The 25773-nt window shown below is 42.7% G+C and overlaps 2 protein-coding genes and 2 long non-coding RNA genes across 13 annotated transcripts in view; 3 read left to right on the forward strand and 1 right to left on the reverse strand.

The window, feature by feature from the left end:
• The first annotated feature begins 1610 nt into the window (after window positions 1-1610).
• On the forward strand, window positions 1611-4651 carry LOC116677967 (myelin-oligodendrocyte glycoprotein). 6 transcript variants are annotated; one of them, XM_032508126.1, is made up of 5 exons: window positions 1611-1723; window positions 1780-1893; window positions 2296-2375; window positions 3034-3390; window positions 3685-4651. In XM_032508126.1, the coding sequence occupies exons 3-5, from the start codon at window positions 2327-2329 to the stop codon at window positions 3774-3776; spliced, it is 498 nt and encodes a 165-aa protein (XP_032364017.1). In that variant the 5' UTR covers window positions 1611-1723; window positions 1780-1893; window positions 2296-2326; the 3' UTR covers window positions 3777-4651. The 6 variants fall into 6 exon arrangements, with proteins under 6 accessions (XP_032364017.1, XP_032364018.1, XP_032364015.1 ...); XM_032508127.1 differs by lacking the exon at window positions 1780-1893 and having other exon boundaries at window positions 1611-1779; XM_032508124.1 differs by having other exon boundaries at window positions 1632-1723; window positions 1780-2375.
• A 2176-nt stretch (window positions 4652-6827) lies between these two features.
• On the forward strand, window positions 6828-8914 carry LOC116677974 (uncharacterized). The gene is made up of 3 exons (XR_004329130.1): window positions 6828-7079; window positions 7381-7546; window positions 8219-8914. It is a non-coding gene; the product is annotated as an uncharacterized LOC116677974 (long non-coding RNA).
• Window positions 8915-9949: 1035 nt separating this feature from the next.
• The window catches only part of LOC116677964 (sialoadhesin), a 54986-nt gene continuing 39162 nt past the window's right edge, over window positions 9950-25773 (reverse strand). The window contains exons 5-7 of one of the 5 annotated variants that reach the window (XM_032508115.1): window positions 24955-25197; window positions 11076-11324; window positions 9950-10484 (exon numbers count right to left, since the gene is read on the reverse strand). In XM_032508115.1, the coding sequence (XP_032364006.1) occupies window positions 10387-10484; window positions 11076-11324; window positions 24955-25197 (590 nt within the window). In that variant the 3' untranslated portion in view covers window positions 9950-10386. Of the gene's footprint in view, window positions 10485-11075; window positions 11325-23917; window positions 24106-24700; window positions 24884-24954; window positions 25198-25773 lie in introns of those variants that run through there. The other 4 variants (XM_032508119.1, XM_032508118.1, XM_032508117.1 and 1 more) reach the window with 4 other exon arrangements.
• On the forward strand, window positions 16788-25464 carry LOC116677971 (uncharacterized). The gene is made up of 3 exons (XR_004329127.1): window positions 16788-16797; window positions 17970-17973; window positions 25378-25464. It is a non-coding gene; the product is annotated as an uncharacterized LOC116677971 (long non-coding RNA).

The following is a 25773-nucleotide window of genomic DNA, read 5'->3' on the forward strand; positions in this document are numbered from 1 at the left end:
CACACATTATACACAGATACAGACAGAAAACACACATTATACACACGTTATACACAGATACAGACAGAAAACACACATTATACACACGTTATACACAGATACAGACAGAAAACACACATTATGCACACGTTATACACAGATACAGACAGAAAACACACATTATACACACGTCATACACAGATACAGACAGAAAACACACGTTATACACAGATTATACACAGATACAGACAGAAAACACACGTTATACACAGACGGAGACAGAAAACACACATTATACACAGACACAGGAAGAAAACACACATTATACACACATTATACACACAGTATACACAGATGGAGACAGAAAACACACATTATACACAGATACAACAGAAAACACACAGTATACACACATTATACACACATTATACACAGATACAGACAGAAAAGATAAGATAATAAGATAATTTGTTTATTAGTCCCCAATGGGGAAATTACTGTACTGCACTCTGTGTACACACTTTTTGTTAGTACTCACACACAGGCCTGAAATACACACACATGCTCAGGACCTATACATGCACTATACATGGAGAGATGTCAGAGTGGGGGGGCTGCCAGCTGAACCAGCGCCCTGAGCGGTCGGGGGGGTACGGTGCCTTGCTCAAGGGCACCTGGCAGTGCCCAGGAGGTGAAATGGCATCTCTCCAGCCACCAATACACGCTCCCAACTTTTTGGGTCCATATGGGGATTTGAACCAGTGACCCTCCGGTTCCCAACCCAACTCCCTATGGACTGAGCTACTGCCACCCTGAAAACACACATTATACACACATTATATACAGGTACAGACAGAAAACACACATTATACACACATTAAAAACAGACACAGACAGAAAACACACATTATACACACATTATACACAGATATAGACAGACAACACACATTATACACACATTATACACACATTATACACAGATATAGACAGACAACACACATTATACACACATTAAACACACATTATACACAGACACAGACAGAAAACACACATTATACACACATTATACACAGATACAGACAGACAACACACATTATACACACATTATACACAGATACAGACAGAAAACACACATTATACACACATTATACACAGACACAGACAGAAAACACACATTATACACACATTATACACAGACACAGACAGAAAACACACATTATACACACATTATACACAGATATAGATAGACAACACACATTATACACACATTATACACACATTATACACACATTATACACAGATATAGACAGACAACACACATTATACACACATTAAACACACATTATACACAGATAGAGACAGAAAACACACATTATACACACATTATACACAGATACAGACAGAAAACACACATTATACACACATTATACACACATTATACACACATTATACACACATTATACACACATTATACACACATTATACACAGATACAGACAGAAATCACATAATTTGTGTACAGCTGCACACAACGTTTCCTTTTCTAACTATAAATAAGTTCATAATGCCGAGGCATGCCAGGCCCTGAACGCTCAACGTCCTCAAACATGTCCACACAGGTCCCAGAGAAACCAAAACTCAGACGCCACGATCCTGTCTCTCACACAGGTATCAGTCCAGAGAGAAGGTAGGACGGAGACGGACAGAAACACCGTCTCACACAGGGTTCAGTCCTCAGAGAGTAGGTAGGACGAAGACAGACAGAAACCCCGTCTCACACAGGGATCATTCCAGAGAGTAGGTAGGACAGAAACACTGTCACACACAGGTACATCTGCACCAGTCCTCACAGCGTTTGTAGCACACAGAGGGACAGAAACACCGTCTCACACAGGGATCAGTCCTCAGAGCGTTTGTAGCACACAGAGGGACAGAAACACCGTCTCACACAGGGATCAGTCCTCAGAGAGAAGGTAGCACACAGAGGGACAGAAACACCGTCTCACACAGGGATCAGTCCTCAGAGAGGAGGTAGGACACAGAGGGACAGAAACATCGTCTCACACAGGGATCAGTCCTCAGAGAGGAGGTAGGACACAGAGGGACAGAAACACCGTCTCACACAGGGATCAGTCCTCAGAGAGGAGGTAGGACACAGAGGACAGAAACACCGTCTCACACAGGGTCAGTCCTCAGAGAGTAGGTAGGACACAGAGGGACAGAACATCGTCTCACACAGGATCAGTCCTCAGAGAGGAGGTAGGACACAGAGGGACAGAAACACCGTCTCACACAGGGATCAGTCCTCAGAGAGGAGGTAGGACACAGAGGGACAGAAACACCGTCTCATGGCTCCAGTCCTGCTCCTCTTGGTCCTCCTGCCTGCAGCAGCTTCTGGTAAATATCAGCTTTTATTGTGAAAGGATTCATAGACATTCTTCTGACCTGTGTTAACGCATGACGTCAATTTGTTGTGTTAAAACAATATTAAATTTGGTAATAACATTAGGGGGGGGGGGCACCAGACTGTCATGTTAACAAAGGGGTGCTCGTAGGCTCTGGGATATATAAGGTGGGGTGGGGGGGGGAGGGGGAATCAATACAGCATAGTATTGCAATATTTTCCTTGGCAATACTGTATCGATACACAGGAGCCAGGTATGGATCTTTCATTATATTTATTTATATTTTGTTATATTATCATCCAGGTCCAGACTGGATCATATAGCAGATTCACTGGGTCTCATATTCTGACTAATTATCAGATATTTGGTGGTAATATCAGCAGTGTTAGCAGGATTTATTAGTCATTGCTTATTACTGTTTTTCAGTAAATATGGATATTTATACTTTTTCCCAACTGTATGTATCTAGTATTAGATAGTTATATTTTTTAAACCCATAACAGCATTTATTTATTTTCATTGCTATAACTGATATCTTGACTTTTCCATTGTATTTCTAATTGTTTCTGTGCTGTATTCTCACTGCAGTACTACAGTGTACTGTGGGATGATAATAAAGAGATCTTGAATGTTAAATCTTGAATCTTCAGACCAGGAGACGGTGACGGGGGATCTGGGAGATGATGTCATTCTGCCGTGTCGGATGGATGCTCCCTCCATCGGCACCGTAGAGTGGAGCAGACCAGACCTGGAGCACGAGTACGTCCTCTTACACAGAGACGGACGCCTGGATCCAACCCTCCAGCACCCAGAATTTAAGGGCAGGGTGGACCTGGTGGACAGAGACCTGAAGGACGGAGACGCGTCTTTAATCCTGAAGAACGTGAGACGCATCGACGCTGGGACATACGAGTGTCGGGCTGTACCTTATGGTCCAACACGTGGAAGCAGACTCTACATCGACTCTCAGCCAATCACAACCGTCCGTCTGCTGGTCACTGTCCCAAGTGAGTGAGTCTCGAGCAGAGTGTCCGTCCACGTGTCCATCAAATGATCTGAAGTTGGGTAAAATAACTCCTCTGAGTATCAGGCTGCAGCTTCAGTTCCACCCATCAGAGGGTGAAAGCTGCTCCTCTCTCCTCCTTCTTTCCCAAAAGCCATTATATTTTTATATTTCATGTTGACACTGTAAAGGTTTAGCTTCAGTCTCGTTGGACAGGTTCTGGACTTGTGTATAATAACAATAAAGGTTTCTCTCTGTTCTTTCAGACATCTACTGACTCGTGTTTTATTATCTTCAGGTTCTGTGGTTGGGAACTCGTCTCCTGGAGGCCGACCCCGTGGACCGGTACCAGGTCTTCTGCTTCTTGTAGCTGCTGTCCTGACCTATTAAAGACACAAGGACGAGAGACCAGGACCACCTGCAGTCTGCCAGGAAGCCAGTCTCAGAGCTCTGTACCCCGGACTCTCTTCTCTTTCTCTGTTTGGAAGGCCATGTCTAGATCTCTAGCTCTCTGCTGTTTTGTCCTCAAACGTTCTATAAATTACACTTTGATCTGGAGCTCTGAGGTCCTGTAGGGTCCTCCATGGTGACAAATGATGCGTGCAGAAACAGACACACACATAAACACACACACATACACAAGACAGGGGACTAGACAGCTAACAGAAGCTAACAGAAGCTAACAGAAGCTAACAGAAGCTAACAGACCCAAACAGATGCCAACATATGCTAACAGACAGAAGCTAACAGAAGCTAACAGATGTAAGGACTCAAATTCACTGAATACATTTCAAAGCAAGGTGTCCAAAGTCCGTCCTGGGGCTCCATTAATAAATAATTAATAATACATTATAAACTATGAAGATGTAGACATGTCCATTTACACAACTTTTGATTTAAAATCAGCTATGACTGAACTGATGAAATTGTGAATATTGCTGTAATTGTTCTTATAAAAACATCTGATGCAGCTGTAAGTATCTCAGAGGACATAGAGGACGAGTCCTCTCTCAATGTCTCAGAGGACATAGAGGACGAGTCCTCTCTAAATGTCCCAGAGGACATAGAGGACGAGTCCTCTCTAAATGTCTCAGGGGACATAGAGGACGAGTCCTCTCTAAATATCTCAGAGGACATAGAGGACGAGTCCTCTCTAAAGGTCTCAGAGGACATAGAGGACAAGTCCTCTCTAAACGTCTCAGAGGACATAGAGGACGAGTCCTCTCTAAATGAAACCTTAAACTGTTTCATGCTAAAGGAAGTGTTGTCAGAAAATGTTAAAATACAGGTGACCAAATTAGTTCATTAATGAAGCTTTTTATATAAAACATGATGAAAACTTTAATTACTAACTTACAGAACCATGTACTTATATCTCTTTGTGTATCAGTCACATACAGAGTAAATATTGTACTAAATATTGTACTAAATGGTGTACTTTTTACTAGCCGCCAGGAGATGGAGCTCTAGTGTAACGGAGGGTTTTCATGATCTTAGTCTTTCTGTCTTCAGGGTCTGTTGTAAGAAAAATAAGAACTTGTTTTGTCATTTGTATCATGTTTTATATATTCATTGTTTGCACTTTTCTGTCTTTTAACATGTTTTTATGTCTTTTTATAGCCAGAGGTTCTTATTGTTGTTGTTATTACTGTTATCATTGTTATCTTTATATTGTCTTCTATTCTGTGTTCTTGCTGAAACTGATGCTGGAAATTTCAATTTCCTTCCGGGAGTCGTCCCAAAAGGATTAATAAAGAGAGGTCTAAGTCTAAGTCTAAGTCTCTAAGTCTAGGTCTCTAAGTCTAGGTCTCTAAGTCTAAGTCTCTAAGTCTAGGTCTCTAAGTCTAAGTCTCTAAGTCTAAGTCTCTAAGTCTAGGTCTCTAAGTCTAAGTCTCTAAGTCTAAGTCTCTAAGTCTAGGTCTACGTCTCTAAGTCTCTAAGTCTAAGTCTCTAAGTCTACACTGTTAGACTTTGCTGTAATTTCTACAGTTACTTACCACAAATGGCCCAGTAAAATACCATAATTTTCTTTTCCGGTTAATTACTGTAATAAACATTGCATTATGGGTATTGACATTTCATTTACAGTGCTTTACTGTATATTTTGAATTTGCGGTACACTGTTAAACTCTACTGTATTTCTACAGTTACTTACCACAAAATGCCCAGTAAAATATCGTAATTTTCTTTTCCGGTTCATTACTGTAATATGCATTGCATTATGGGTAGTAACATTTGATTTACAGTGATTTACTGTATTTTTTGAATATGCGGTAGTCTGTTGTAAAACAACAGCAGTAGTGATACTGTAGTTAAATAAGACAGACTTCAATAAAATATTTAGTTAATGTTAAAGAAGCATAGAAATTAAATGGAAAAATAAAATATCTCTACACAATTAAATTATTTCATTTTATAAAGATATTTTACATTTACATTTACATTTATTATGCTTTTAGCTGTGAAGGTAATTTAAATTTTGTGATATGACCTCACGACTTCAAAAGAATAGCGGGTAGATACTTCAAAGGTGTTGAAAGAAGTAGCGGCTCGAGACATCAAAGGAGTACCGCTTTGGTCCGTGCGCAGCAGAGTCCGGTCACACACACTCTACTCAGAGAGAGCTGGAGCAGCGTCAAGGTAAGATCAACCTTTGCTAATTCTGTGACATTAAAATCTCTGCTGATAGCCTTCGCAAGCGGCGACGTTAGGTTACCGACCTGTGTCATAGCTGGGCTAGAGCAAGCTGTTAACTAGCTTCCCCCCCGAAGGAAAACCAGACGCGCTCCAACATTTTCCCATGGTGAGGATTAGCTAGCTCTAATTACGACGTTCGGTAAAGCTAACACTACTCGTTTTACATGCGCTGTTCGGCACATCTTTTTTATTTGTCACACCATTGTCTGAAATACAATGTAACCCATATTCTGGGAGTTTAAGGTCGGTTCTGCTAGCTTATGAGCTTGCTGTTGCCGTATTTTGGCTAACATTACCTCCGGTTAATGCTAACGTTAAACTCCCAATTCTGTTTGTTGGTTTGTCAGTGTTTTAGAATGATTAAGCACAACTTATTACAGCTATATTTGTGTAGTTTTTTTAGCTAAAAAAAGACGTGTGGTAAATTTAATTCATCGTTAACCACATTAAGCTCTAGTTTTGGTGGCAAATTCAGTGCCTCCAGCATTTATGGAGAGTAGTTTTTTGCCTTAGCTTCAGGTTTTGGCCACTTAAAACCATCGTGATGTCCAGCAAAGATTTGCCTCAGTGCCTTACTTTGCAGTAGTATTATTGCTCTCTACCATGGTTTATGGTGGAAAAGAAAAGTATGTATTTTCCAAGCCCCTTGAACTTAAATTTGACAGATTGTTAAACAAATTATTTAAGGACTCTTTATAATGACATAGTGATTAACTTTTAATACATCACATAACATTCTGTGTTATTCTAACAATATAAGAGTTACCTACATTATACTGGTTACCTGCATACTAATGCATGCATTTTTTTATCTTGTTGTAATTGTGTTTATAACCCCATGCATGCACTTTAAAAAATAATTTTTCATCATTTCAAATGTAGAACAACAACCAGTGACTGAGAGAGATGGGAGGAAGAAGAAAGCTGGAAGAAGGCTGGACCCCATGACCCTCAGGAGCACGTGATCCCTTTCAACAATCTATCATACAACAAAAAGTATGTACAGGTATACGTCGGCAACCTGTGTACTCAAGAATTAGAAATATTCTGTAGACATGTGAAAAAACATCACTAACGGCAAACTATAGGTTTTCTTGTGGAAATGAGCAATGTCCCACTTCCTTTAAACAGGAACCACAAACACATACGTGTGTGTGTGTGAGTGTGAGTGTGAGTGTGTGTGTGTGTGTGTGAGTGTGAGTGTGTGTGTGTGTGTGTGTGTGTGTGTGAATAAAGGGCTGTATTTAAAGATGACTGCTCTTGATTATGAAAATCTTAAACCTGTTTTTCTTTTAAGATTCTTCTTAAGGATCAACCCAGATGAGGGCACCAGGTGCACTGCTACAGTGGGTACAAGCTACAAGACGGGAAGAGTCGTCCAAAGAAAGGTGACGAGCATCAGCTCCAGAGTCACCACCTTCCTCCAACGGCTCACCGAATTTGAGTGGATGACATCAAACTAGGTAAGCATTTTCTTGTGTGATGTAAAATAGTTAACATCAGAAAAATGATTACACAGTACGATGAAGTGGTGCGGCTACGTACCCTTCCTGCTCCAACAATGACACAACTAAATCATCTTGTATTTACCACTTGTGTAAGTAGAGGTCACAGTTATGCAGCAAAAGCTACAAAGTGTTGTTTTAATTTTAGTTAAAGTTTTCTTATGTTTTTTTTGTATAAGTGACTGATAAGAATAACAATCTTTGAAGTTGGTCCAGTACTGAGCGAGAACACTGACCTGCAGCTTTCAAACCGGGTTCTAATGTAATCATATAGGGCAAATGTGCGTCGTCAATTTCGTCCACTAAAAGTTCTGTTTTTGCCACTGATGGTGTCAACATATTATTTTAAGTTTCTGACACCCTTTGGAAAGGATCCTAACGGAGATTAACCTTTTACTTAAAGAGGAAGTTCCTTAGTTAGATCAGTTTTGTGAAACGGCTCCAAAATCATCATCACCAAACCCATCGACAGACAGCAAAAGAAAGTAGAAAGAACCTTTGAATTATCTGGGGACTTCACTACTGGTGACTTATTTTGTATACTGTCATATTCTGTTTATGCACAAGTTTTAAGTTTGTTAACAGTTTAGATGAGAGAAACTCATGACCATTTCTCTGCTTCTCATACAGTCCAGTATGGACCACCTCACCAGAGCATCTCTGGATTGGAGGCTCCATCTTGGCCTCTCTGTCCACCTTCCAGAAGATGTGGATCAGGAAGCAACAGTACTATGGGTCCGGCCTTCACAAATCCTTCTAAGCAGACTGTTCCTCCTTCCAAAGCCCAACAACTTCAGCTTTGTGGTAACAACCACACCACATTTTGTATACATTTGCAAATACAGGTTATTTAGTTTTCTTCGGGATTTAAAATGTTCAATTCGTTTTGAGAGTCAATTCAAATGGTAACTACATTGTTCAGACTTGTATTTGCCTCTGAATGCTGCCCAGTGTTTTGGCGCATATTTAGACATCGTTTTAGTATCACTTGTATGTCAATTGTCTGTTCTTTTGCACTTTCAGAGTTAAAAAATATCTTGTTCCTGATGTTTTTACCTGAAAATAAAAATGTATTACTTTTGTACATGGGCTAAAGTCAATTATTTGGAATTTATTAAATTCAATAGAATTTATGTAAAATATTTAAAATTGTTTGTACAGCCAATGCCAAATAGTGTAATACATTGTGAACCACAATTACAATAAAACTATAATACAGCAAGACAATTTCAGTATTATTTAGCAAATTGTAATTATAATATGATTACTGTAAGGGTATTATACAGTAAAACTAAGTTACAGTAAGGGTACTTTTTCTACTGTAAAACTAAGGTACAGTAAGAGTATTATACTGTAAAACTAAGTTACAGTAAGGGTATTCTAATACTGTAAAACTAAGTTACAGTAAGGGTATTATACTGTAAAAAACATTTACGGTTATGATACTGTAATCGGGTAGTTACAGTAACTTACTGGCAACGTGTTGCCAGTAAGTTACTGTAATTGGGGAGTTACAGTAACTTACTGGCAACGTGTTGCCAGTAAGTTACTGTAAGGGTTTTTATACTGTAAAAAGCAATTACAGTTATGATACTGTAATCGCGTAGTTACAGTAACTTACTGGCAACACGTTGCCAGTAAGTTACCGCAAAAATACAATAAAAAGTCTAACAGTGTAGGTCTCTAAGTCTAAGTCTCTAAGTCTAAGTCTCTAAGTCTAAGTCTCTAAGTCTAGGTCTACGTCTCTAAGTCTCTAAGTCTAAGTCTCTAAGTCTAGGTCTACCTCTCTAAGTCTAAGTCCCTAAGTCTAACTCTAAGTCTCTAAGTCTAGGTCTAAGTCTCTAAGTCTCTAAGTCTCTAAGTCTCTAAGTCTAGGTCTAAGTCTAAGTCTATAAGTCTAAGTCCCTAAGTCTAACTCTAAGTCTCTAAGTCTCTAAGTCTCTAAGTCCAGGTCTAAGTCTAAGTTGTGGGTTGATGGAGTCAGTAGTCGAGCTAGTGAAAACACTCAGAATAAGTCGGAGATGTGGTTGGAAACAGATCATTTATATTCCCAGTTAAGGCCGTTAGGCAACAAGAACCATTAACAAAATTAAAGTGAAGGAAAAATAAAATACTTTCACAAAATAAAAGTAATTGACTTAAGAGTCATAAAGATCACAATATCAAAAACATGTTTCCTGAAGACCAGTCTTTTCTGACCCTCCGTCCTCCTCATGCTCTCCTCCACAACTAAATCAGTTTAACATACATATTATATATTATTACACACTATATTATATATTATTATACAGAAAATAACCCTAACCCTGCCTTTGCTCTTGGAGCGTTTTAGAACAGATTTTAAGATTTTATTATTATTAATTGTTCGGCCCCGGAGGATTTGTCTGAGATTTTAAGTTTGCGGGAGCACAACCGATCGTTGTGTTGCTCAAATCAGCAAGTTTTAGAAGTCCCAAGGTCCAGGTATAAACGGGTCGGGGGGGGAGGGGAATCTGGCCCGAGACTCTGAAACAAGTTACCCCCCCCCCCCCCCGATATTCACACTATTACAGATGTAGACATTTTTAGGTCCAAACTCAAAACCTGTTCTGTTGAGTCTGGCTTTTCATACATAGCAGTGGTGGGACTAACTTAACTTCTTTCTCCTGTTGCTAGGCAACCTTTTCTGATTGGACGGTTGTCTTCGTTCTCTCTTTCTATTGGATGATGTGTGTTCCTACTCTTTGTTTCTGCTGTGAAGCCCTTTAGACGCCTGCTGGTTGCTGTAAAGTGATGCAGAAATACATTTTCAGATCAGTTCAGAAGTTATGCTCCGTGGTGACATCATAGCCGTCGTCCAATCTCTCCGCGGCCTGGGGGGGCGGGGTCGTCACCACGGAGACGGGCAGGTCATTTCCTACGGTCAGAGAAGGTTAGAAAGAAAATGTAGAATATTAATCAATTACACTAGAGAGGACAACATGAGGACAACATGAAGACAACATAAGGACAACATGAAGACAACATGAGGACAACATGAGGACTACATGAGGACAACATGAGGACAACATGAAGACAACATGAGGACAACATGAAGACAACATGAGGACAACATGAGAACAACATGAAGACAACATGAGGACAACATGAAGACAACATGAGGACAACATAAGGACTTAATGAGGACAACATGGAGACAACATGAGGACAACATGAGGGCAACATGAGGACAACATGAGGACAACATGAGGGCAACATGAGGACAACATGAGGGAGACATGAGGATAACATGAGGGAGACATGAGGACAACAGGATGACAACATAAGGACATCATGAGGACAACATGAGGACAATATGAGGGCAACATAAGGGCAACATAAGGACATCATGAGGACAACATGGAGACAACATGAGGACAACATGAGGACAACATGAGGGTTAAAGACAACTGTCAATCATCTACACTAGACAGGAGATGGATTGTAGGTCAGTGATTCAGAGTCTCACCTGTGGTCCTGTCTCGATACAGAGACACCATGATGAAGGTGGAGATGCAGTATGGACAGAAGACCACCAGGTGGCACACCAGTCTCAACACAAGGGGGACGGGGTCTGAGACCGGGGGTGGAGCTGCAGAGGTTGGAGGGGGCGAAGCTGAGGTTTCAGGGGGGGGAGTTGAGGTTTCAGGGGGGGGGACTGGGGTTGTGTTGGGGGACAGCAGAGAGCTCGGAGGAAGGTCTGAGGTCTCTGGTTTCTCTGTAAAGAGAATCAGAGTCAGGTGAATATCCAGCACGCCCAGAATGCACCTGAACACACCTCCCTGTAAGACCAGCACACCCAGAATGCACCTGAACACACCTCCCTGTAAGATCAGCACGCCCAGAATGCACCTGAACACACCTCCCTGTAAGGCCAGCATGCCCAGAATGCACCTGAACACACCTCCCTGTAAGACCAGCACGCCCAGAATGCACCTGAACACACCTCCCTGTAAGACCAGCACGCCAGAATGCACCTGAACACACCCCCTTGTAAGACTAGCACGCCAAGGAATGCACCTGAACACACCCCCTTGTAAGACCAGCACGCCCAGAATGCACCTGAACACACCTCCCTGTAAGACCAGCACGCCCAGAATGCACCTGAACACACCTCCCTGTAAGACCAGCACGCCCAGAATGCACCTGAAACACACCTCCCTGTAAGACCAGCACGCCCAGAATGCACCTGAACACACCCCCTTGTAAGACTAGCACGCCAAGAATGCACCTGAACACACCCCCTTGTAAGACCAGCACGCCCAGAATGCACCTGAACACACCTCCCTGTAAGACCAGCACGCCCAGAATGCACCTGAACACACCTCCCTGTAAGACCAGCACGCCCAGAATGCACCTGAACACACCTCCCTGTAAGACCAGCACGTCCAGAATGCACCTGAACACACCTCCCTGTAAGATCAGCACGCCCAGAATGCACCTGAACACACCTCCCTGTAAGACCAGCACGCCCAGAATGCACCTGAACACACCTCCCTGTAAGATCAGCACGCCCAGAATGCACCTGAACACACCTCCCTGTAAGACTAGCACGCCAAGCATGCACCTGAACACACCCGCTTGTAAGACCAGCACGCCCAGAATGCACCTGAACACACCTCCTTGTAAGACCAGCACGCCAGTGCATTAACTATTTGAACAATGTGGGCACGGAACGGGAAATTTGACAACTGCATCGGTCTTAAAATCTAAAGTCTTGTTGAGGAAACAGTCTGATCTTACCTATGACAGTGATGCTGATGCTGGTACTGGTTGCTCCCTCTCTGGACTCACACCAGTACTCCCCACTGTCCCACGGGAGGATGTAGCTGATGAAACAGGAGGAACCGACAGTTCTCCCCCAGTGAACCCCACACTCAGCTCTGGTTCCGGCTCTGTCTCTGGTTGTGTTCCTCCTCAGAGTCCATCCAGCAGGGCGGCCGTCCTCCTCACAGCTCAGAGAGACAGACTGTCCTCTAGACATCTGAGAGCGGCTGGGACTCACAGTCAGAGACACTGGAGGGGGGGGTGATGGTTAAAAATGAATTGGTGATATTTAACATTTTCAATTGAACTCAAGAAACACTTTGAAGGTCCTAAAAATGGCAGCCAATGATACTTTGCTAAAGATACACGCCTGGGTCTCATTTTTTATAAATATATATTTATATATATAGTGGTAGGGCTACAGCATCTGGTCAAAACTCAACAAAATCTCCCTGTGAAGACTCTGTGGTATGGGAATAGGATCGATCCCTAGCCCTGCAGTCCCATGAACTGTCCTTGGGCAAGACACTGAACCCCAAGTTGCCCCCCGATGCTGCCCCATCGGAGCGTAAATGTGTTTATGGCAGCCTCGCCCACGGTGTGTGAATGAATCCTGTTCTTTAATGACTTTTAAGACCAGTAAAGTTCTTTATAACAACTAAACATTTACATTTCACTTCACTAATTGGACTAAAACAGCCACAAATCTGATGGTGTTCATAACTGGTTTCATTTCTTCACTGAAGCGAAAGTACTAACAACACACTGTAAAACTTGTGGAATTTCGGGGTCACTGCTTTGTCCATGGTTTGACTACGAAGAGGATTAGGGCCACATTTGAGAACGCATGTGTAGAGTTACAATTCTAAGTTTTACAGTTTCTTGGTGTGACCCCAGTCCTCTTCGGTACACATGCTAGACTCACTCTAAAGACGACTTCCTCTCTAGACCCAACAATAAAGAATACTGACCTGGGCCTGTTGTGCTAATCATGAAGACATTTTATCGAGCTAGTGTCGTCATACCCCCTGTTTGAGTTTGTGTAACCCTGTGTACTTTAATATAAAGTGCAAATTTTGGACGCTAACTTGATGCCATCTGTGAAAAAGCTGAAGTTAAAGATAGGATGGCTTCTACAAATGGATAACGATCCTAAACACACCTCAAAATCCACAAGGGATTACATCAAGAGGCGTAAACTGCAGGTTTGCCATGGCCTTCACAATCTCCTGACCTCAACATAATGTAAATGTATGGATAGACCTTAAAGGAGCAGAAATCTCAAAGAACTGGAAGACTTTGGAAGGAAGAGGGACGAAGATACCTCAAACAAGGATTAAAGACTCTTGGCTGGCTACAAGAAGCGTTTTTAAGGGGGGGGGAGGGGGGGTACAAGTTAACTCTGCAGGGGGCCCAAACTTTTGCAGACGCCATTTTTTAGTTTTCTGTTATTTTAAAAATTACAGAGTGGACTGACATGGGTTGTTGTTCTGCTCAGTGAAGACATTTTATCGAGCTAATGTAGTCATACCATACCCCCCCGTGCCCCCCGTCCCCCGTCCCCCCGTCCCCCGTCCCTGTGTGAGTATGTGTAGCCTGTGTACTTTAATATGAAGTGTTGTCAGAGGGGACTGACCTGGACTCGTTGGGCTCAGCAGTGAGATCACAACTGAAGACAATCAACGGCAGCTCAGTTTCAGACATTCAGTGAATGACACACAAATATAAAAAAAACATGTTAAAAACTGGCTGCAAGAGCATTTACACAAACTTTCAAAATAAGAGTTTCATAATTAAGGTGTTAGGATAATTTGTAGCCAAACACACAAACTACAGCGGTCTCAGTTCGGTTTTATCTCGTCTTTCTTTCAGCTGATGAGGACAGAGAGGACTCACCGAGCAGAACCAGTAGAGACGAGTCCTCCATCATCACAGACAGGAATGGTGTCTACTCTTTGATCTCTTCATAGTCTAGTCAAGTAAGCCCCCCCCTTTCTTCCCCCCTCCCCCTCTTCCTCTGTGCAGTGTTGTGGTTCCTGCAGTCTGAAACCGAAGCAGATACATGCAGATTCAGAACAGAGAAGAAAAACTAAATGAAGACGTAAAATAACGGACTGACACCAGTATGGAAATTAAAAAATGAATGCAATGTGACCCGTGTGTGGTGTGTGTGTGTGTGTGGTGTGTGTGTGTGGTGTGTGTGTGTGTGTGGTGTGTGTGTGTGTGTGTGTGCGTGTGTTCATTGTTTTGATGCCTTGGATGAAAGTTTTTAAATTTTAATTTTTTTTATTTAAAAAATGACAAATAATACACAGAAACCAGGAGTGCGTCCCGGTGGGGCCAAAACAGAGACGAAAGAAGGGGGGACAAAACAACACATGCACAAACGACACACAGACACACACACACAAAGATAGACACCACACACACAAAAACACACACACACACACACACAGCCCAGATGCCTTGGGTGAAACGTCTCCTTTTCTGAAGATTCAGTGTTGAACAGCAGCAGCATTAGAAGCTGTAAATCTCCCTGTGGATGTCGGGGGTTTGACAGGAAGTGAACACGGTGCAGGGGTGCTGGGTGCAGGGGAGCAGGGTGCAGGGGAGCAGGGTGCAGGGAGCAGGGAGCAGGGAGCTGGGTGCAGGGGAGCTGGGTGCAGGGTGCAGGGTGCAGGGTGCAGGGGAGCCGAGGTGTGATATTGTACCTGCGTCTCTGTCCAACCACGGAAATGTGGTCAAAGGACGGTGGAAGAAGCTGCAGCTGCACGCCATCAACAGCCAATCAGCTTCGGAGCTTTAGTACGGCCAAAATAAGAATACGTGCCAAAGGTCTGGGTTAATGTAACATGAGGTGTTCCTGGTACAAGGGGAGACCCGCTGGACCTGGACCGGTCCTGGAGGGTCCTCAGAACCAGCTGCTCCACATCTGTCTATGAACACAGAGACAAACTGAAGTCTGTCACAACAACACCAATGGAAATGATATTATAATATTCTTAAATTTCCTTTGGGATGAATAAAGTATCTATCTATCTATCTATCTATCTCTCTATCAAACCCTAACTTTCTATCTATCTCTCTATCTAACCATAACTTTCTATTCCATCCATCTATCTCAGACTGTCTCCACTTTCACCACAGAGTCTTAATGGCGAGACACGTCAGCCATTTTCCACCACTCGCCACTCACTCGATATTGCAGTGAAACATCCCCCAGCCAAAAAAGGACTGCCACCCAACCCCCCCCACCCCCCCACCCATAGACCAGCATTGTCAAAGAGACGTCTATAACACTGCTCTGATGACACCTCCAACTGATAACAAGGTTGGTTTGACTCTTTTCAGCATTTTAATCCATTCACTTTTATATATTAGTTCAGATTTTTAATATGTGCATTGAGACGTGTACCTGGAAGTAGAATGAGCCATGTTGATTTATTTTGAGCCTTTTAAATAGAGAGATGGCTGCAGCTTCACTTAATCAGTAGAGTGCAGTTCTGATAGAGTGCCAAGCCGGTGGGTGCATGATGTCCTGTACCAAACCCTACTTCCCAGTGGTCACACCCATCCAGACATTCATCTTTACAGTGTACGATAGACTGCAGCACTAGTAGAAACAGATCAAGAGAGGAAGAGAACAGGGAAGGAGAGATGTAAGACTCCCTCAGCTCTTACGGCTGCATCTGGTAATTATCAGCTTTTATTGTGAAAATATGCATGAAGACTTTATTCCTGACCTGTCTTGTAGAATGATGTCATCTTGTTAAGAAAAAATGAAAATTCATGTACAGTTCATTTTAGTCTTTTTGATAATGAGACTGGATTTATGAAAGTGTGAATAGTGTCTAACAAGAACATGTTTTACATGGAATAGAATTCAAAGATAGGCGTTAGTCTTTGTAGGGTTGTATGTATTTTTTCTTGGGTAGTATATGTATTTTTGGGTAGTATATGTATTTTCTTGAACACTATTGTGTCTGTGATTGGTGGGTGCTGTTATAAAGGGAGGGGTCGTAGTGTTTTACCCTGTCTGACCACCTGTCCAGTAAAAGGCTCCTGGCTCAGATCAGCGGAGAATCGATGCTTTTATTGTTAAGAACTTTACTTTGGGTTTGAGGAGCTGCGGCATTTAGTCAGAGACAAACTGAAACCTACACTGTACATTTACTACTTTAAGTAACCTGCTCTTTCATTCTCTGTTTCGATAGCCGCCGGCTGTTTCCTTTCCAGTGTTGGAACAAGCATTCAGAGCAGAGGGAAAGATGAGAGCAGATCAACACTCAGCTCTCATAGCTGCCTTTACGTTCCTGTTTCTTCTGTCTGAAGTGGATTCTGGTAAATATCAACTGTAAATAACGGCTGTGAAATCTCCAGGTATTACTTCAGATTTCACAGTCACACTACTGTATGATTTTACAGTAGAATGCTGTAAAGTTACATTATAACCTTGTCGACATGACAGCATCTCAGTAGTCTGAGTATTACAGTAGGAATTACAGTAGTCTAAGCATTAAGGTAAAAAAGAAAATCCCAATATAGCCACTATAGTACTGTAAATAGTAAACTACTGTATTTTTACTTTTTATCTTATGTTGAGTTTAAATGTTTTGTATTTACATGAACACATAAAATACTGTAAATGGAGTATGGTACCTTTAGGAACTCTCTGGACAATTGTTACAGTAAGTTACTGTCAATTTGACATTAAACTAGTTCCAGTGTTATTGTTTTTCAGACCTGGTTGTGGTATCAGTGAACCCGGGACAGGATGCCATTCTGCCCTGCAAGGCCGCTGACCTCCCCATCAGAGCTGTAGACTGGACCAGACCGGACCTGGAGCCAGACTACGTCCTCTTCTACAGAGATGGACGTCTGGACGCAACCCACCAGCATCCGTCCGTTAAAGGACAGGGTGGACCTGGTGGACAGAGACCTGAAGCACGGAGACGTGTCTTTACTTCTAAAGGATGTGAGCAGACACGACGCTGGAACATATGAGTGTCGAGTTGCATCAGGTGGTTTCAGACGTATAAACAGAGCCATCATCGACTCAGAGCCAATCAGAATCATCCGTCTGCTATCTATCTATCCAATAAAGTATCTCTCTCTCTCTCTATCTAATAAAGTATCTATCTATCTATCTATCTATCTATCTATCTATCTATCTATCTATCTATCTATCAATCTATCTATCTATCTCTCTATCCATCTATCTATCTATCTAATAAAGTATCTCTCTCTCTCTCTATCTAATAAAGTATCTATCTATCTATCTATCTATCTATCTATCTATCAATCTATCTATCTATCTCTCTATCCATCTATCTATCTATCTAATAAAGTATCTATCTATCTAATTATGATATTCTGTCAACAACATTGATTCAATGCAGTAGGAGAAACCCCGCAGCTGTTGCACCACCCTACACAGAGGAAATGGAGGTTAGATCTGCTCAGACCATTCACTTTTTATATATTAAAGATTTTTTATGTGTGCATTGATATGTGTACGTGGAAGTAGAATGAGTCATATTGATATATTATGAGCCTTTTAAATATCAGAGAGATGGCTGCAGCTTCACTTAATTAGTAAAGTGCAGTTCTGATAGAGTGCCAAGCCGGTGGGTGCATGATGTCCTGTACCAAACCCTGCCAGTAGTCAAGTAGTCTCACCCCCTTACTCAGACCTTCATCCTTAAAAGGCGCTGCAGCACTAGTAGAAAACAGATCAAGAGAGGGTGAGAACAGGGAAGGAGAGATGCATGACTCCATCAGCTCTCATGGCGGCATTGGTAAATATCAGCTTTCATAGTGAAAACATGCATGAAGACTTTATTCCTGACCTGTCTTATAGAATGATGTCATCTTGTGCAATGATGTCATCTTGCAAAATGAAAATTCATAAACAGTTCAATTTAGTCTTTTTGATGATGAGACTAGATTTATGAAAGTGTGAATAATGTCTAAAATAACAAGTTTTACATGGAATAGAATTCAAAGATAGGCTTCTGTCTTTGTAGGGTTGGACATGTATTTTCTAGGGTTGGACATGTAGCTGGTGCACAGTCGAAGGGAAGGAATTGAAAGGGAAGTTAGCCGTGTGAGCTAATGCATGCAGACTACCGCAGTAAAGACAGAGTCCAGGATCCCAGTGTGGACCGAGAGGGACCAGCCACACTTATTAGTCCCATAGTGTCCACTTTTGACACCCGTCGGACAGGACAGTCCCGTCACAGAAAAGGCATTTTTATTCTCTTTGATCGGGTTAGTTTTGGTTTTACACTCCTGACCTCATCACGTACCATGCCATCACTGTATCACGTCCTCATATTATCTCGCGATACTTTTGTTGTGATACGGAAGGCCTTCAGCCAATACCTATTATTGTTTCCTGCAGATTCTCTTCCTGTGCTACGTTGATCTTTTTGTTGCGTTGTTAAGAAGCAAAACAAAGGAACTTTACTTGGGGTTTGAGGAGCTGCGGCATTTATTCACAGACAAATTGAAACCTACACTGTACATTTACCAAGTAACCTGCTGATTTATTGTGTTTTGATAGCCGCATCGCTCTCATGGCTGCCTTTCTGCTCCTGTTGTTTCTTCTGTCTGAAGCAGCTTCTGGTAAATATCAACTTTAAATAATGTCTAAAATCTCCAGTTATTTCCTTTAGATCTCCCAGTAACACTACTGTATGATTTTATAGTAGAATGCTGTAAACTAGTTCCAGTGTTATTGTTTTTCAGACCTGGTTGTGGTATCAGTGCAACCGGGACAGGATGCCATTCTGCCCTGCAAGGCCGCTGACCTCCCCATCAGAGCTGTGGACTGGACCAGACCTGACCTGGAGCCAGACTACGTCCTCTTCTACCGAGACGGACGCCTTGACGCAACCCACCAGCATCCGTCCTTTAAGGGCCGGGTGGACCTGATGGACCGAGATCTGAAGCACGGAGACGTGTCTTTACTTCTAAAAGATGTGAGCAGACAGGACGCTGGAACATACGAGTGTCGAGTTGCAGCGGTGGTTTCAGAAGTACTAAGAGAGCCATCATCGACTCCGAGCCAATCAGAATCATCCTCCTGCAGGTTACAGGTGAGTGGGTCTGTCTCTGTGTAGCTGAAGGGTGAAGAATGCTCCACCATCCACTCATTTCTTGTGTTTTTTTCCTCTCAGCTTCAAACAGTGGACGCGAAAAGGATGGAACCCCCCCTCTGTAGGCCTGTACGTTGGACTGGGAGTTTCTTTCACACTACTTTTCCTTACTGGACTGTTGATAGTGGACAAACGGCTGTTGAAGCATGGATCTGATTCAAATCGTGTTGTCCAGCTTAGTCTGACAGTTTGCAATCGGACGATGTTGATTTGTAAACAGGACACATAATGTCGCTTTTTCGTGTGGTGAGCTCGCATTTTAAAGTAATGTATTTCAATAGGAAGCATGTTTCCTCATTAAAAATTGGCAAATAATCTCATAATTTGCGCTAAAATCGTCTAAATATTTAGTTTTCAAAAACAACTTTAAAAAGCTGGTTATGGTCTATTTTGTTGTTCAGCAGACGCTGAGGTTGGGGATGGGATGCAGCTTGTCAGTATGCTAGGCTAACTCCAAGTCCTCTGAACGTCTGACAGTCATTTCCCCTAAAGGACAATGTTTAGGGTTGTCACCTATGTCTGCTAAAACCTGGACATGTTGACCTGTCCATTAGACTTTAGACCTACAAGACAGAACTGGCCTTTATGCAGTAGGATTGTGCATAGTACTGAATATTTTAAACTTAATCTAAAAATTTTTACCTGATTATATTAGCATACCTGATTGCTTAGATACCGGTGCTTGCTACGTCCCGTCCCCTACAAGCCAATGAGACTGCCGTCTACACACAGGAGACTCAGTGCACAACACATGTATCAAGTGAAGAGAAAGTAGTAAATTGAACATAGAGATTCACTAGCCTTGTGAAAACCGGGACAGTCAGTGTCCCCGGAGAGTGGACAGGTGGCAACCCCAACAATGTTGTAAAGGTCATGGTTTAGCCAGGTACCTTAAACATGCACAAATGGTCTTAGAGGGATCGATGCAACAAGGAGATGAAGGAGAGCCGAGATCCACAACACCTAGCACCTCTTAGTCTCTGTACAGCACAGCCAGGTATGCACACCTGTACAGCACAGCCAGGTGTGCACACCTGTACAGCACAGCCAGGTATGCACACCTGTACAGCACAGCCAGGTATGCACACCTGTACAGCACAGCCAGGTGTGCACACCTGTACAGCACAGCCAGGTATGCACACCTGTACAGCACAGCCAGGTATGCACACCTGTACAGCACAGCCAGGTATGCACACCTGTACAGCAAGAAATATAAATAGTTTGTGCTCTGTCTGAGCCATAATGTTTATTATGTTTATTTTTGCAAATAAGAGAACTGTTTAAGACACTCAAATGCTTGTGTAGCATTGCTGTGGGTGTAATATCAATAAAAGACATTATGTGGATTATTGGCATAAGTAAATGTCATGAGGGGAAAAAGCATCTGGACTTCTTTTTGAGTAAATGTATTTTATCAGCTGTGTAAGTTATGATGATGATTTCCTCCAGTGTGACTCCCAGGACACATGAGACGGGTTTTAGAGAGACTGGCTCAGCGTGTCCTGGTCTGGGTGAGTCTGTGTGTGTGTGTGTGTGTGTGTCTGTGTGTGAGTGTGTGTGTCTGTGTGTGAATCTGGAAGATTCATGTACAATTTATTTATTTATTTGTTTATAAGGTCCCACAACTTTTTTTAATATCAAGTGACCTCACAGCAGCCCGGATATTCTAATAATAATATAATAATATCTTAATAGTGTAAAATAATAAAATTCCTTGTTGATTTTTTTTGACATTTTTGTTGTTTTGATCAAGTTTTTGAACTTGTCTCCGTCATTTGTCACTTTTTTGTAGTTTTGTCACTTCATCCTACCAGCCCAGTTTGTCCTGGATAACGTGATGTTCATATCCTGACTGTAGACACCAGCGTTGATGTTTTAACCCTTGTGTTGTTTTCCCGTCAAAATGGAAAATCAACACTTTTATTGACGCTTTTCATGTTTTTACCTTTTTAAGTTTTTGTCCCACAGGTTATCGGCTTTGAAGCCGTTGGATGGAAACACACTTTCACCAGATTTATTCACAGTTTTTTTTAACAAACTTCACACAATTTGACACGTGGATCGAAACTCAGCTGATGCCAACGTCTGTCAGCGACGAGGAAACAGGCTGTTTGATACGAGAGAAGTGAAGTTATGATCAGCTTTTAATTTTATTAGAGTCAAAGAAATTATTAACTCGACATCTAAATAAAGACCTCACAGCAGAATGTGAACAACGATCAGCTGTTCAGAGTCAGAGGTAAGGTTAGAGTCCAAGACCTAGGTTAAAGCAACACTATGTAACTTCTAGTACGAGCTGTAGTTCTCATGAGACAACCTGTAGGGGGACCGAAGAGCGAGATGTAGTTCTCATGAGACAACCTGTAGGGGGACCGAAGAGCGAGATGTAGTTCCTATGAGACAACCTGTAGGGGGACCGAAGAGCTAGCTGTAGTTCCTATGAGACAACCTGTTGGGGGATGAGACGGGTATGGCTGCAGCCTGGAGCATCCCATCTCGTCCGTCCCGTCTCATCCGGTCCCGTCTCATACGGAGGTGTGTCCAACGGTAAAACCAGAGGGTCAAAATTACGATATCGCGAATAATTTTCCAGATGGAGTCACGGGTAAATTCGTGACCACATTTGTTGCAATCAATTGAAAAACGTTAAAAAACTGTTAAAGTAACCATTTTGCCATACATGTAGTTTGCTCATTTCTGAATGTTATAGACTATGCTTGTGTTGTTCCATATTAACGTGGCTACATCTGATGAAACCTGCATCAGCGACGCAGCCAACTAACAGCAGGACCTCCTGAGGAGGGAGAACAATCATAGACCGTTAATATCAATAATATACGGTCTATGATAACAATCCACGATCTGCACACACAACAAGACTACAAAAATAAACATGTTACACTCTTTCCAAGACTTTTTAATTGTATATTCTATATTGTTTTCACACTTCACTGGGACATTGCTGCAAATACAACTGCTTATCAGCATGGCGAGAGCATTCGACTGTAGCTCTACTGGCGCTGCCTCGGCTGTCGGCTCTCTGGGACCCGGGGCAGAGTGCTGTCGGGTCTCTGGGACCCGGGGCAGAGTGCTGTCGGGTCTCTGGGACCCGGGGCAGAATGCTGTCGGGTCTCTGGGACCCGGGGCAGAATGCTGTCGGGTCTCTGGGACCCGGGGCAGAGTGCTGTCGGGTCTCTGGGACCCAGGGCAGAATGCTGTCGGGTCTCTGGGACCCAGGGCAGAATGCTGTCGGGTCTCTGGGACCCAGGGCAGAATGCGGTTGTAGTTTTCTACTACCGCGACATCGGCCTTCGAGTCTCTGGGACCCGTCCTGCATTCGACTGCGTACCTCTGCTGCCCCGGTCTTGGGCCAGGATGTGATTGTATTTTTCTTCCACAGCGGTTCTATCGTATTATACGATATATCGTATCGTATTGTATGAAAGGGGGAAAGAAATTAAAACCAAACCAAATGCTTGACCTCTGTCGGGAGAGAAAGGATTTTTTTAGTTTGCCTATCATCTGCATTTTTTTTATAGACGAACACGTATTTTAAGTGTTTTTATTCATCAGTATGATAGTCTGCATTTATCTTATGTACATGTTTAGTTTAAAAAAACCATTTGCATGATTGCCGTTACTTAAACAGTAACGGCAATCATGCATATGAATAAAATACTTTCAATATATATTTTTTTTAATTTAACAGTAACGGCAATCACACAAATTAATAAAATAATTTAAATATTTGGTGTTTTCTTTTCTTTTCTTTTTCAGGCACCCAGATAGCTCAGTGGGTAGAGCGGGTGCCCATAATCAGATGTTTGCTCCTCGATGCAGCGGTCTCTAGTTCGAGTCCGGCCTGCGACCCTGTGCTGGTCGCAGGCCTGTTACGTTTTTAACTAAACGTAACATTTTTGACCCTCTGGATTTACCGTTGGACACACCTCCGTATGAGACGGGACCGGATGAGACGGGACGGACGAGATGGGATGCTCCAGGCTGCAGCCATATACTCTTGTGGGGGATCGAAGAGCTAGCTGTAGTTCCTATGAGACAACCTGTAGGGGGAAAGAAGAGCTAGCTGTAGTTCCTATGAGACAACCTGTAGGGGGACCGAAGAGCAAGCTGTAGTTCCTATGCGACAACCTGTAGGGGGATCGAAGAGCTAGCTGTAGTTCCTATGAGACAACCTGTAGGGGGACCGAAGAGCTAGTTGTAGTTCCAATGAGATAACCTGTAGGGGGACCGAAGAGCAAGCTGTAGTTCCTATGCGACAACCTGTAGGGGGATCGAAGAGCTAGCTGTAGTTCCTATGAGACAACCTGTAGGGGGACTGAACCGGGAAAAGTTACATAGGGTTTCTCTAAGTCAAACTACAGCATGCAGAGTTCCACAGGGAAGTGTTGTGGGTCCTCCACTGTTTTTGATCTACGGAGGACTTTGAGTATTTAGCTAACTTCAAATCATTTCAGAAGTGATGCTCTGTGGTGACAGCAGTGATGTCATCATCCAATCCCTCTTCAGGCTGGGTGGGGGGGGTCGTCACCACGGAAACGGGAAGGTCATTTCCTATAGTCAGAGCAGGTTACAAAAATAAGCTTAGTTAACCCTTGTGTTGGCTTCCTGTCAAAATTGATGTTTTCAACTTTTTCTTACGCTTTTGTCCCCTTTTTTAATCTTTGTCCCTTTTGTTGATGTTTAACACTACGTAACACTGACTTATTAACTTTAGTTTTACAGTTATTTTTGGAAGTTATGGTCAATAAACCTCATTTATAGAAAATTATACCTAATGTTTGAGTTAGAAAAGCAGAAATTAGGAATTATTGAGACTAAAATTAAAGGAATGGATGTTGATGATAATCACAGACTGGAATATGTCAACTTTTACTCAACACTATTTCAACAACACTTCACTTTGTTTTACAATGCTATAAAATAGAATAAGACCCAAAATTAATGAAAGTAGAGATTTGTACTTGGCAAAGAGCGTTGGAATCAATCATGTTATTTTGGGGAATTAAAAAGAACATTCATACAGGACAACATGGGGACAACATGGGGACAACATGAGGACAACATGAGGACAAAAGACAACTGTCAATCAACTACACTAGAGAGGTAGTACAATATTGATTGTAAGGTCAGGGATTCAGAGTCTTACCTGTGGTCCTGTCTCGATACAGAGACATCATGATGAAGGTGGAGATGCAGTACGGACAGAACACCACCAGGTGGCACACCAGTCTCAACACAAGGGGGACGGGGTCTGAGGCCAGGGGTGGAGCTGCAGAGGTTTCAGGGCCCGGTGGTGAACTCGCAGGGGGGTTTGTGGTCTCTGGTCTCCCTGTAAAGAGAATCAGAGTCAGGTGAATATCTGGATGAATGAACTCCTGAAATCAAAGGGAACCTCCTCACCTGAGACAGAGACCCGGCTGGGGGGGGACTCTCCAACACCGCTGATGTTGCACCTGTAGAGGCCTTCATCAGACCTGGAGACATGGGGGATGGTCATGTGACCTGCAGGCCCAGTCCTGATGAAGGAGCCATCTTTATAGAAAGATGCTGGGAGGTTGGAGGACGTCTTTGTCCTGCAGTGCAGAGTGAGGTCTTGTCCCTCCGTCACAGGGAGGACAGGACTCTGCAGGATCACTGGTCCACCTCAACACAGAGACAGACTACAGCATGTCATCCAGTCACACACAGCTTCATCAATCCTGACCCCCCAGTCTGGTCTTACCAGGGACAGTGATGCTGATGCTGGTACTGGTTGATCCCTCTCTGGACTCACACCAGTACTCCCCACTGTCCCATGAGACCATGTAGGCGATGATACAGGAGGGACCAGCAGGACTTCCCCAGTCAGGTCCACACTGAGTCCTGGTTTCTCTGGTTGTGTTCCTCCTCAGAGTCCATCCAGCAGAGCTGTCGTCCTCCTCACAGCTCAGAGAGACAGACTGTCCTTTAAACACCTGAGAGTTGTTGGGACTCACAGTCAGAGACACTGGAGGGGGGGGGAGAGAGAGAGTAAGTGGTTGAAAAAACTAGTTTTGAAATCTTGTCCTTGTACTTTATGTTTCAAGTCAAGTTCATTTAAATATTGTACAGTTGCTGGTCAAATAATTAGAATATCATGATAAAGTTTATTCATGTCCACTCAAAAAAGTGACATTTGCATATTTTATTCATTCATCACACAGAGTGATAGATTTCAAATGTTCATTTCTGTTAACTGTG

The sequence above is a fragment of the Etheostoma spectabile genome, unplaced genomic scaffold (genome assembly GCF_008692095.1).
Source record: "Etheostoma spectabile isolate EspeVRDwgs_2016 unplaced genomic scaffold, UIUC_Espe_1.0 scaffold00006261, whole genome shotgun sequence".
Lineage (NCBI taxonomy): Eukaryota > Metazoa > Chordata > Actinopteri > Perciformes > Percidae > Etheostoma > Etheostoma spectabile.